Below are 12,689 nucleotides of genomic sequence, written 5' to 3'. Positions count from 1 at the left end.
TGGCCAGGGTGCCTCCAGGACCAGGTTTGGGAACCACTGTTCTAAATTTTATATGCAGAATGTGTTAGTTGGGTTCTTAGATAGATCTGCATTCCTTTGGGTAGGTTCTATTATTCATTCTTAAATCTTAATCCTTTATAGCAGTTCAAATGCATCTCCCACTGAAGGTGCTCCACTCTCAGGAAATTATGGCTGTACCCCTAACTCGCTGCCTAAGTTCCAGCATCCTTCTCATGAGCTGCTAAAGGAAAATGGGTTCACACAGCAAGTGTATCACAAGTATCGCAGACGGTGCTTAAATGGTAAGACTGTAAGATCGTGTTCTTTTCTGAACCTGAACCAGCTTAGAACAGCTTACAGTAGATCAGTAATGCAAAATCAGTGTTAAAATCCTTGTTCTCTTATTCTACTGCAGTATATACTATTGACTAAATATGTTCAAGTAGCTGTACTTTGCTTCATGACCCAGCCCATGTTGTGGCACAACATAAAGGGCTGGTGATTCAGATGTTTGGGGGGGAGGAGGTGGCCTTGGTTTATGCAGATTTTCTTCCTCTTGACCCATCCCCCAAGGTTGTTCAGATTCGCAGAATCTCCTGCTTTGTTCTCTCTGTGCCCCCACCCTCATTAATGTGCTCTTTGTCTCCTTCTACACAACACATTTTTGCACTTAGCTCTCTGTGCTCCCTGCCCTTGTCACTGCCAAAGTTGATGAAATTGGCTCCAACCAGACCTCCCCCCCCCCCCCGCTACTGATTTGTCTTTGCCAGCAAAATGAGCCAATCAAAGACAGGAGGTGAAGAATCGTTTACTATTTATTAAACCTTGATATACCGCCAAATCTACAGTAGGTCAAGGCCGTTTACATCATAGAAGATAAGAGAGAAAAGAACTACAAAAATCAACAGGAAAATGCTAAGATGCATTCACCAGAACCACTCAAACCCACTCGCAGGCACCATAATATCTCAATGGGACCCAGGGGTCTGTGCTGGGATCGCTGCTTTTTTAACATATCCTATATAATAATTTCCAACTCCAGCGTTCTGAAGCTGACTCCCCGTTGCACTGAAGGGTTCGGAGGGTTCGTGCTGCCTGTAACCATCTGTCTCACTGTAAACGTTTTGACGTCGAGGGCTGAACACTGAGAGGGAAGGGGACGCAGCATAGTTGCCAGGCAAAGCAACGCAACGTCACAAACATGAGGGACCTATCACAGACAGAAGAACTGAACGCCAGCAGCACGAGGCACAAACCCACTGTCTCAAACAATCAAGCAAGTCGCATGTCCAGACCCACAATCCCACAAACATCTTCACATCACAGAAGCTGCAGCAGAAGCGAGGAAGATCCGCCATCAACAAAAAAATTTGAATGCGAAGCAAAATCGTAAGCTTGCGACCCAGGTGACACAGCCCATGCCTGTGGACCTGGACCCCACCGTCTCCCCTCTCACTCCCGAGTCGCCGCTGGACCCGCTGCTCTCTTGCCCCTCCCGAGTCGCCGCTGGAACCCGTCCCCCGCCCAGAGCCGCACTCACCCTCCTCCCCGATAGACACTCCCCGCAGCCACACGCAAGCCATCCCGCCAACCTCCCTCTCCTCTCCCAGTGGAAGCGGGGAGGGAGAGCAGCGGGTCGAGTGAGCGGGGGGAGAGAGTGGGGTCCTCCAGGCCGCCCCCTCCTCCACGACCGACTCCCTCCCGAGTTGCCATTGGAACCCCCATCCTCTCCCCCTTCCCATCCCGACTCGCCTCGCCGCTGGACCTGGAGGACCCCACCCTCTCCCCCCACTCGCTCCCGAGTCGCCGCTGGACCCGCTGCTCTCTCCCTCCCCCCTCCCCCACAGACTTTCTCTCTGCCTATGACATTGTAACAAAGTTTACACTAAAAATATTGTTTATAAAGAAATCTTACTAATGTAAACAAAAATTATATTAAGAATACAACTGTTGAAACATTCATGGCAGAAAGCCATTTCCTTGCTAGTGCCCATTTCATTGGTTTCAGAAACGGGCCTTTTTTACTAGTTTATAAATGATCCACAGATGGGAGTAACTTATGAGGTAATTAAATTTGCTGATGACACAATGTTATTCAAAGTTGTTAAGTCGCAAAAGGATTGTGAAAAATTACAAGAGGACCTTAGAGACTGGGAGACTGGGCTTCCAAATGACAAATGACGTTTAATGTGAGCAAGTGCAAAGTGTGATGCATGTGGGAAAGAGGAACCCGAACTATAGTTACGTGATGCAAGGTTCCACATTAGGAGTCACTGACCAGGAAAGGGATCTAGGTGTCAATGTTGATGATACGTTGAAACCCTCTGCTCAGTGTGTGGTGGCGGCGGCGGCTAAGAAAGCAAATAGAATTACAAAATGAATGGAAAACAAAAGTAAGGATGTTTTGCCTTTTTATCACTCCATGGTGCAACCACACCTCGAATACTGTGTGCAATCCTGGTCACCGCATCTCAAAAAAGATATAGTGGAATTAGAAAAGGTACAGAGAAAGGCGACAATAATGATAAAGGGGATAGGAAGACTTCCCTGTGAGGAAAAGCTACAGCGGCTAGGGCGCTTCAGCTTGGAGAAAAGACAGCTGAGGGGAGATATGATAGAGGTCTATAAAATAATGAGTGGAGTGGAACGGGTAGACATGAATCGCTTGTTTACTCTTTCCAAAAATACTAGGGGGCACGCAATGAAGCTACAAAGTAGTAAATTTAAAACAAATTGGAGAAAATATTTCTTCACTCAACGTGTAATTAAACTCTGGAATTCTGTACCAGAGAATGTGGTAAAAACAAGTGAGCTTAGCGGGGTTGTAAAAAAGGTTGGATAGCTTCCTAAAAGAAAAGTCCATAAGCCATTATTAAGATGGGCTTGGGAAAATCCACTTCTGATTTCTAGGATAAGCAGTATAAAATGTATTGTACTGTTTTGGGATCTTGCCAGGTACTCGTAACCTGGATTGGCCACTGTTGGAAACAGGATGCTGGGCTTGATGGACCTTCGGTCTGTCCCAGTATATCAACACTTATGTATCTACCAGATGCATTCAGTTTAGCTTTCCATACAGACAAATCATAACAGGAAAACCTTAAACTTGATATGGCTAAGCTGCAAACTCTGATGGGCCATGTACAGACACCAGTAGGTTTTAATGCCAAAGAAAATGCGAGAAGTGCTATGACAGGCGCTGTACTAGTATTATCTACTGTGAAATTGTCTTCAAACTCAGAAAAAGGTGGAATTGGGGTTAAATAGGCCATTTTAGTATATTTTTATATTACTCTGCTTATCTAACTAAAGCAGCGTATTGTATAGTTTAGCAATTGGTCTGTGTTTAAAAATGTTAAAGCCTAGTATAGCAGTTATTAAAGTCATTGTTTAGTGTTTGATTCCCATCCAAATCAAGCTTAATCTTTTTTTCTTTTTTAGTTTTTCACCCATTTAGGAGTAGGTAGTTTTTAATTGGGGCTCCTTCATCAGATAGTAATTTTTTTATTTATTTTTTATTTTGTTACATTTGTACCCCACGCTTTCCCACTCATGGCAGGCTCAATGCGGCTTACATGGGGCAATGGAGGGTTAAGTGACTTGCCCAGAGTCACAAGGAGCTGCCTGTGCCTGAAGTGGGAATTGAACTCAGTTCCTCAGTTCCCCAGGACCAAAGTCCACCACCCTAACCACTAGGCCACTCCTCCACTCTTAGTAATACAGTACTCTTAGGTCCTTGAGTAAACCTAAAATAGCATAATATATAACTAGTAAACTTAAGGGACTTTATTTTAATTTACATTCCCTGACTCCTTTAGTAACCTTAATTAACAGCCCACCAATACAAAGATGCAGCCAGCAGTCCAGCAGTGAGATGGGGGCTATCCTGTCTTTTTCATTGAGTTTCACATGTATGATTATCTGCCAACTAGTTGGTAAGAGTAAAGAGCTCCTAGCACTGAGAGAGTCCGATCCTTGGAGGCTAGAGTAACAGACTTGGAGGAGCACAGACAGAGATACATATAGAGAAGATTTACAGGGGTAAAATCCCACCTCTAGTCTAGGCAACCTAAGTGCTTCGATGGAAGAGAAAGGTCACCCAAGAAAAGATCACCACCTTGATGTAGCAGGAAGTGATCCTGTTGCCCACACCTGCCCCTTGAGTGATATAATATCCTCTTACATTGAGGATGAGTCTCCAAAGGTATGTGGCCAAGAAGGAAGGGTTGGGATAGTGTTGTAGTTGGTTTTCAGGCAAGTAAATAGCTAGGTGGCTGGTGGACAATGAGGAACATTTAATAATCTGCCTGCCTGGTGCAAAGTTAGTGGATCTCATACATCACCTAGATAAGATTTTAGGCAGTACTGGAGAGGACCCAACTGTCTTGGTACATGTGGCTATCAGTGACATAAGAAAGTGAGAGATGAAAGTTGTAGAAGCCAAATGTAGTCCTTTAAGTAGAAAGTTGAAATCCTGTACCTCTAGAATAGCTTTCTTAGAAATGCTGCCTGTCAAGGATTTAGGGATAGTGAGCCCTTGGACTGCAGCCAGGGCTGCAGCAGACAAGTCCTCTGGGATGGCACAGGGCACAAAGCAGTGGTGAGCCAGACACTGAATCCAGACAAGGCAGACCAAGAACTGGATCCAGACATGAGAAAGAGCAACATAAGACAAGGCACAAGACATGGCAAACAAGCAGTGCAAACTAAAGACAAGGTAGAGCCTGGCAGTAGCAGGAACCAAGAACAGAGCTTGACTATAGCAGGAACCAGGAACTTAGGGAAGAACACTCATATGGGCTGCAAGGCCAAACTGGAACCCAAACAAACAGGAAGAAAGGGAAAAGGAACAAAATGAGACTCCCTAAGACAATACTAACCAGGCAACACACACTGCGCCAAACACAGCCTCAACAAAAGGTCAAAAGACCCTACACACCGGCACTAACAGTAAAAGAAGAATAAAAGGCAAACCCACGCAAAGAAACAATACACATTGTGCCTACACACAGTCAAACAAAAAGTAGTTCACACACAGACACAGAGAGATAGCTCAGGGCTGTGCTCGAAACCACAGCTAAACAGAAGAGCCTCTCACTCAGATTGAAACATCAGATACAGTGAGCGAAGGGTAAAGGGAAACCACACAAAGAGGCAGCTCAGGGCTGTGCCACACAGCCAAACGGAAGAGCAACTCACTCATATTCAAACATCAGACACAACAAGCAAAGGGTAAAGGGAAACCGCACAAAGAGGCAGCTCAGGGCTGTGCCACACAGCCAAATGGAAGAGCTAACAGGAGAGTAATTCACACAGGCTCAAACAAGAATCACACACAGAAACAGCTCAGGGCTGTGCCAGGAAGCACAGATAACAGAAGAGTAATTCACACAGGTTCAAACAAGAACCACACACACAGAAACAGCTCAGGGCTGTGCCAGGAAGCACAGATAACAGAAGAGTAATTCACACAGGTTCAAACAAGAACCACACACACAGAAACAGCTCAGGGCTGTGCCAGGAAGCACAGATAACAGAAGAGTAATTCACACAGGTTCAAACAAGAACAACACACACACACACACACACACACACACACACACACACAGAAACAGCTCAGGTCTGTGCCCGGAGGCACAGCTAACAAGAAGAGCAGTTCAGTCAGATTCAAACAACAACACTACAGCAAGTAAAAGGTAAAAAGACCTGTTGCAAAGGCAACATATAAAAGTTCAAAGGTCCTTTGTAAAGGAGGTGGCTGGTGATGTCACAACTAGGAATGAGGCTTGGCTGTAGGATCGATCACCAAAGCAAGGCTTGGCTGCAGGGACACCAGAGTGAGGCTTGGCTGCAGGAACTCCAGAGCGAGGCTTGGTTGCAGGAACACCAACAGCAGAAGCCACCATGCAGGTAAAAGGCAATCTGGAGATGTCTCAGAGCCAGATTACTGAGAAAAAAAATTAATCTGGACGTGGGGCATGGCCACAGCCATGACACTGCCCTTTCCACACATGGGACCCAAAAGACAAGCAGAGCTCCAGAGTCTCAATGTGTCGATGAGACAATGGTGCAGGAAGGAGGGATGTAGCTTTTTTAGAAATTGGGCAACATTCTGGAAAGGGAAGGGGACTGTTTCAGGAAGATGGGTTCCACCTTAACAAGGGTGGAACCAGGTTGCTGTCATCAACATTTAAAAAGGAGATAGGGCAGTTTTTAAACTAGATCCTGAGGGAAAGCCAGCAGTTGCTGAAGCACAGGGTTCAGAATTGGTATCTTTGAAGGATATCATCAAAACAGGTAAGTAAGGGCAACGTGATAATGAGGTTGCAATAAAGGCAACAGTAGACCAGTTGCCTTAAATAAAGAGCAGACAGACAGACATTAGAGTGTCTTTATATAAATTCTAGAAGCCTAAAACATAAAACAGGAGTATTACAGTATAAAGCACTAAATGAAAAGGAAGGAAGATAATAGGGTGGATCAAATTCATATTGGTGTAGGGATAGCGCTATATATTAAAGAGGGCCTTGAATCAAAAAGAATAAAAGTTCTGCAGGAAAACCTTTGAATCCTTACAAATACAAAATTCCATATGTATGTATTTATTTATTACATTTGTACCCCGCACTTTCCCATTCAAAGCGAGTTCAATGCGGCTTACATAGTAATAGTGTTACATAATGTTGTTAGAGAGAATATAAGTTAAGTATATTAGAATGCTGAAAGAGAGGGGGGATGGGGTACGGGATAGGGATAGGGAAATTGATGGGAGATATAATCTTGGTCATTGTAGTTGTTTCTTGGATATGTGTTGGTAGATGGGTTCATAGGGTTAGTTTGGGTAGGTTTGTTTTAACAGATGGGTTTTTAGCGATTTCCGGAAGGGAAGATATTCACTGATTGAACAGATGGGTCTGGGGAGGGCATGTAAATGGCGGGGGGGGGGGGGGGGACTTGATATACTGCCTTTCTGTGGTTTTTGCAACTGCATTCAAAGTGGTTTACGTGGAAGGGCATAATCGAAGGGGACGCCCAAGTTTTGCTGAGGACGTCCTCGCAAAACATACCGGTGGAGGGATGGGGAAACCCATATTATCGAAACAAGGTGGACGTCCATCATTCATTTCGATAATACGGTCGGGGACACCCAAATCTTGACATTTAGGTCGTACTTAGAGATGGTCATCCCTAGACTTGGTCGTTTGATTTTCGGCGATAATGGAAACTAAGGACGCCCATCTCAGAAACTACCAAATGCAAGCCCTTTGGTCGTGGGAGGAGCCAGCATTCGTAGTGCATTGGTCCCCCTGACATGCCAGGACACCAACCGGGCACGCTAGGGGGCACTGCAATGGACTTCAGAAATTGCTCCCAGGAACATAGCTCCCTTACCTTGTGTGCTGAGCCCCCCAACCCCCCTCCCCCCCAAAAAAAACCCACTACTGTACACCACTACCATAGCCCTTACGGGAGAGAAGGTAGAGGATCTAGATGAACAGATCAAGAAGCACACAAATGCTATGGCTTCGCTCTCCCGCCGGGCACCTTCTGCTGCAACCTCCTCAACTAGGAGGTTTTTTGATGGGCCGCGGAGTGCTCCCTATTCCTATTCCAGGCGTAGGTACACTCCTGCGTCTTGCCAGCCTACTTAGGCTCAGCCCAAGTGTGCTCGTTCCCTTCAACAGCGTTCGCCCAAGGCCCCTTCTGCTTCCCAGCAAAAGCAAGGGATGGGCTTTTGACTGGCTCCAGGAAAGCATAGCTTCAGTAAAAGTGTCCGTGCCGGACGACTTGCCAGCCCAGCTGGGGGGAGGTTGATGTTTTTTCACCAAAGGTGGCGTCTCATAACCTCCGACTGGTGGGTTCTTCAAATAGTCTGGTTAGGATACACCCTCAATCTGGAAAATCAAACCTCCAAATTGCCCACCGGGAGCTCATTCGTACAGCTTCCAGCACAGGCAGATACTTGCAGAGGAACTCTCCGCCCTTTTAAAGGCCCATGCGGTCGAACCCGTTCCACCAGGGGAAGAAGGGCTGGCATTCTATTCGCTGTACTTCCTTGTGCAAGAGAAAACAGGGGGGTGCATCCCATCCTAGATCTAAGGGCCCTGATCAAATTCCTAATTTGAGACAAGTTCAGGATGGTTTCCATGGGCAACCTTCTTCCTATGATTCAGGAAAACGATTGGCTATGCTCTCTGGACTTAAAGGAAGCTTACACACACATCCTGATACTTCCAGCTCACAGGAAGTATCTTCGATTTCGGCTGGGAATACAGCACTTTCAGTACCACGTACTGCCTTTTGGCCTAGCGTCAGCTCCCAGGGTATTCACAAAATGCCTAGCAGTAGTTGCAACGTCGCTACGCAGACTGGAAGTGCATGTGTTCCCTTATCTCGACGATTGGCTGGTGAAGAGCAACTCGGAGGATGGTGCTAAAGAGTCCATGCGGATGACTATTCAGCTGCTGGAACCTCTAGGGTTCCTAATAAATTACCCCAAGTCCCATCTCACTCCTGTTCAGAAATTGGAGTTCATTGGAGCACTGCTGGACACAAGGACAGTTCGGGCCTACCTTCCTGAGACATTGGCAGACAACCTTCGGTCCAACCAAATTATCTTAATTCAGACGGACAATCAGGTTGCGATGTACTACACCAACAAGCAGGGGGGGCACCAGATCTCGCCCTCTGTGTCAGGAGGCCGTCCAGATGTGGCTTTGGGAATGCCGTCATGGCATGTTTCTCCACGCCACTTATCTTGCAGGTGTAAACAACATTCTCCAAGGACAAGCAGGCTGCTTGTTCTCACATGTGGGTCGATGTCCGCGTCGTCCCAGGAAACGGCAAATTTTTCTAGCAAAAATAAAAGGTTTTGCCCAGAGTCGTCTTGCGTGTGAATCATGTGCACCGAGCACGCGCGGACGACTTCCCCTTAGTTCTTTTTTGTCCGCGATGAGGTGACAGGATTTTTTATGCTCTCCTCATTTTTTGGCCCAGGAACAAGAGTCTGACAACTATTTTTTCTATTTCTTTTAATTTTTTTGTCATTTTCCTTAAAAAAAAAAAAAAAGTTATACTCCCTTGGTTTCTTTTAGTGTTTTTTTTTGCCTATTTTAAAGTTTACTTTCTTTTCGACGCAGCCGGCCTTTAGGCTGCGTGGTCAGGTTTCTCCCTTTTTGTGCCCTTCACTTTTTTGGCACAATCGCTTTGTTTGATTTCGCCGAAGTCGTTTTTCCTTCCATGTTATCGAGGACACCCAGCGGCTTCAAACGTTGTACTCGATGCAACCGGACCATCTCAGGTACCGATACACACTCCTGGTGTATCCAGTGCCTTGGGCCCGACCATAGCCCAGCCGCTTGTAGTCTGTGTCTTCGTATGAAGAAATGGACCCATGCGTCTCGAGAAGCCCAATGAGAAAAGCTTTTTGGGGCTTGGTCCGGTCCTTCGACGTCCTCATGCCCACCCTGGCAAAAGCGGCTTACACACCTTGGACTGCAAGAAAGCATTGGCCTTTTACGTGGAGCGGATGAAGCCCTTCAGATAGTCTGCCCAGTTGTTTGTTGCTTTTGATCCCAACAGGAGGGGAGTTGCCATCGGAAAATGCACAATCTCCAGTTGGCTAGCAGATTGCATATCCTTCGCTTATGCCCAAGCTGGACTGACTCTTGAGGGCCATGTCACGGCTCATAATGTTAGAGCTGTGGCTGCGTCGGTGGCTCACTTAAAGTCGCCTCCATTGAAGAGATTTGCAAAGCTGTAACATGGTCTTCGGTCCACACATTTACATCACACTCTTCTACCTTGAGCAGGATACCCGACGTGACAGTCGGTTTGGGCAGTCAGTGCTGCAGAATCTGTTTGGGGTATAGAATCCAACTCCACCCACTTAGGCCCGTTTTATTCTGTTCCAGGCTGCACTCTCAGCTAGTTGTATATAGTTTCAGGTTAATCTACGTTTTGCCCTCGCCGTTGCAAGGCCCAATTAACCAATTTTTATTGTTTTGCGTGAGCCTGGATGCTAGGGATACCCCATGTTTGAGGATAATTCAGCCTGCTTGTCCTCGGAGAAAGCAAAGATACTTACCTGTAGTAGGTATTCTCTGAGGGCAGTAGGCTGAATTATTCTCACACATGGAGTATACCTAGCATCCAGGCTCACCCAAAACAATAAAAATTAGTTAATTGGGCCTCGCAACAGCAAGGACAAAACGTAGATTCTCACAATCCCGCCCACCTCCCCTGAGTTATTTATTTCTTTATGCTTTGTGACTTAACTGAGTAGTGCGGTTGCGCGACAGGCAGGAAGTCAGTCCGCGCATGTGCGGTGTGGCGCTGCAAATGTGCCAGAAATCTGTAGCAAATTTTTATTTCTTGCTATGTTTTTATGCCAATTCCCTGGCTGACGCGGATCATCTACCCATGTGTGAGAATAATCAGCCTGCTGTCCTTGGAGAATACCTGCTACAGGTAAGTATCTTCACTTTTCTCTGATTCGTTTTAAATTAACTACTTTGTAGCTTCATTGCGTGCCCCCTAGTCCTAGTATTTTTAGAAAGAGTAAACAAGTGATTCACATCTACCCGTTCCACTCCACTCAGTATTTTATATACCTCTATCATATCTCCCCTCAGCCTTCTGTTCTCCAAGCTGAAGAGCCCAAGCAGTTTCAGCCTTCCCTCGTAGGGAAGTCGTCCTATCCCCTTTATCATTTTCGTCGCCCTTCTCTGTACCTTTTCTAATTCCACTATATCTATTTTGAGATGCAGCAACCAGAATTGCACACAATATTCAAGGTGCGGTCACACCATGAAGTGATACAAAGACATTATAACATCCTTGTTTTTATTTTCCATTCCCTTCCTAATAATACCTAACATTCTATTTGCTTTGTTTGCTACCACAGCACACTGAACAGAGGGTTTCAAAGTATCATCAACGATGACTCCTAGATCCTTTTCCTGGTCAATAACTCCTAATGTGGAACCTTGCATCACGTAGGTATAGTTCGGGTTCCTCTTTCCCACATACATCCCTTTGCACTTGCTCACATTAAACATTATTTGCCATTTGGATGCCCAGTTTCCCAGTCTCGTAAGGTCATCTTGCAATTTTTCACAATCCTCTTGCGATTTAACAACTTTGAATAACTTTGTTTCATCAGCAAATTTAATTACCTCACTGGTTATTCCCATATCTAGATCATTTATAACTATGTTAAAAAGCAGTGGTCCCAACACAGACCCCTGGGGAACCCCACTATCTAGCCTTCTCCACAGTGGCGTAGCCAAGGGGGGTGCCAGGGGAGCAGTCGCTCCCCCAAACGGAGTTCTGCCAGCTCCGGCGCCTATGTTTTTCTCAACATGTTGCGCACCAGCGACGGTGGAAGTCTAATCTTGCTCCCCCCGCGCCGTCAACCTTGCTCCGCTTCTGCTTCTCCATTGAGAATACTATTTAACTCTACTCTCTGTTTTCTATCTTTTAACCAGTTTTTAATCCACAACCTTCTACCCCATGACTTTCTAATTTCCTCTGGAGTCTTTCATGAGGTACTTTGTCAAATGCTTTTTGAAAATCCAGACACACAATATTTTATTTATTTATTTATTTTTGTTGCATTTGTATCCCACATTTTCCCACCTTTTTGCAGGCTCAATGTGGCTTACATTATGCCGTAATGGCGATCGCCATTTCCGGTATAAGAAATACAAAGTGGTATTGCATTAGAGTTCATAAATGATAGAGTACATTATAGAGTAAGTTAGATAATCAGTTCGTTTCCGGCGTGAGAAATAAGGTGGTAGTGCGTTAACGTTCATTAGTGACAGAGTGACTGAAGCAGTCAGGTATAGAGAGTTCGGTTTTGCCTGGTTCTGGTATAGGTTTCGTTGTCTGGAATTTAGGATGGCTCGTTGTGGTATGCCTTATTGAACAGGTTGGTTTTTAGTGATTTTTGGAAGTTTGTTAGGTCATGCATTGTTTTTATGGTGTTTGGTAGTGCATTCCTAATTTATGTATGAGAAGCTGGATGCATATGTTAATTTATATTTTAGTCCTTTTGCAGCTGGGGTAGTGGAGATTCAGGAATGTGCGTGCTGACTTTTTTGTGTTCCTGGGTGGTAGGTCTATGAGGTCTGACATGTAGACCGGGGCCTCGCCGTGAATGATTTTATGAACCAGAGTGCAGATTTTGAACGCAATATGTTCTTTAAGTGGGAGCCAGTGTAGTTTTTCTCTTAAGGGTTTGGCGCTTTTGTATTTCGTTTTTTCGAATATGAGTCTGGCTGCTGTGTTTTGGGCAGTTTGGAGTTTCTTAATGATTTGTTCTTTGCATCCGGCATAGATTGTATTGCAGTAATCTAGGTGGCTTAGCACCAATGATTGTACCAGGCTGCAGAATATTTCTCTTGGGAAGAAAGGTTTTATTCTTTTAAGTTTCCACATTGAATGGAGCATTTTCTTTGTTGTGTTTTTCGCATGGTTTTCTAGTGTGAGATTTCGGTCAGTTGTAACTCCGAGAATTTTCAGGCTATCTGAAACAGGAAGGGTGTAGTCTGGGGTCTTTATAGTGGTGAGTTTGTTCATGTTATATTGTGATGAGAGGATGAGGCATTGTGTTTTTTCTGCATTGAGTTTTAATTGAAATGCATCCGCCCATGAATTCATGATTTGGAGGCTATGTTTGATTT

At 45.3% G+C, this 12,689-nt stretch overlaps 1 protein-coding gene across 3 annotated transcripts in view; it reads left to right on the top strand.

Annotated features, from left to right (window-relative positions):
- LARP1B (La ribonucleoprotein domain family member 1B) overlaps positions 1–12,689 on the top strand; it is a 603,652-nt gene that overhangs the window by 382,573 nt on the left and 208,390 nt on the right. For all 3 annotated transcript variants that reach the window (XM_030191742.1, XM_030191741.1, XM_030191743.1), the window contains one exon: positions 142–302. In XM_030191742.1, coding sequence (XP_030047602.1) covers positions 142–302 — 161 coding nt within the window. The remainder of the gene's footprint in view (positions 1–141; positions 303–12,689) is intronic.

Source organism: Microcaecilia unicolor, chromosome 2 (genome assembly GCF_901765095.1).
Source record: "Microcaecilia unicolor chromosome 2, aMicUni1.1, whole genome shotgun sequence".
Classification (NCBI taxonomy): domain Eukaryota; kingdom Metazoa; phylum Chordata; class Amphibia; order Gymnophiona; family Siphonopidae; genus Microcaecilia; species Microcaecilia unicolor.
Note: the sequence above shows the minus strand (reverse complement) of the source record. Positions and strands in the feature narration are given on the sequence as shown.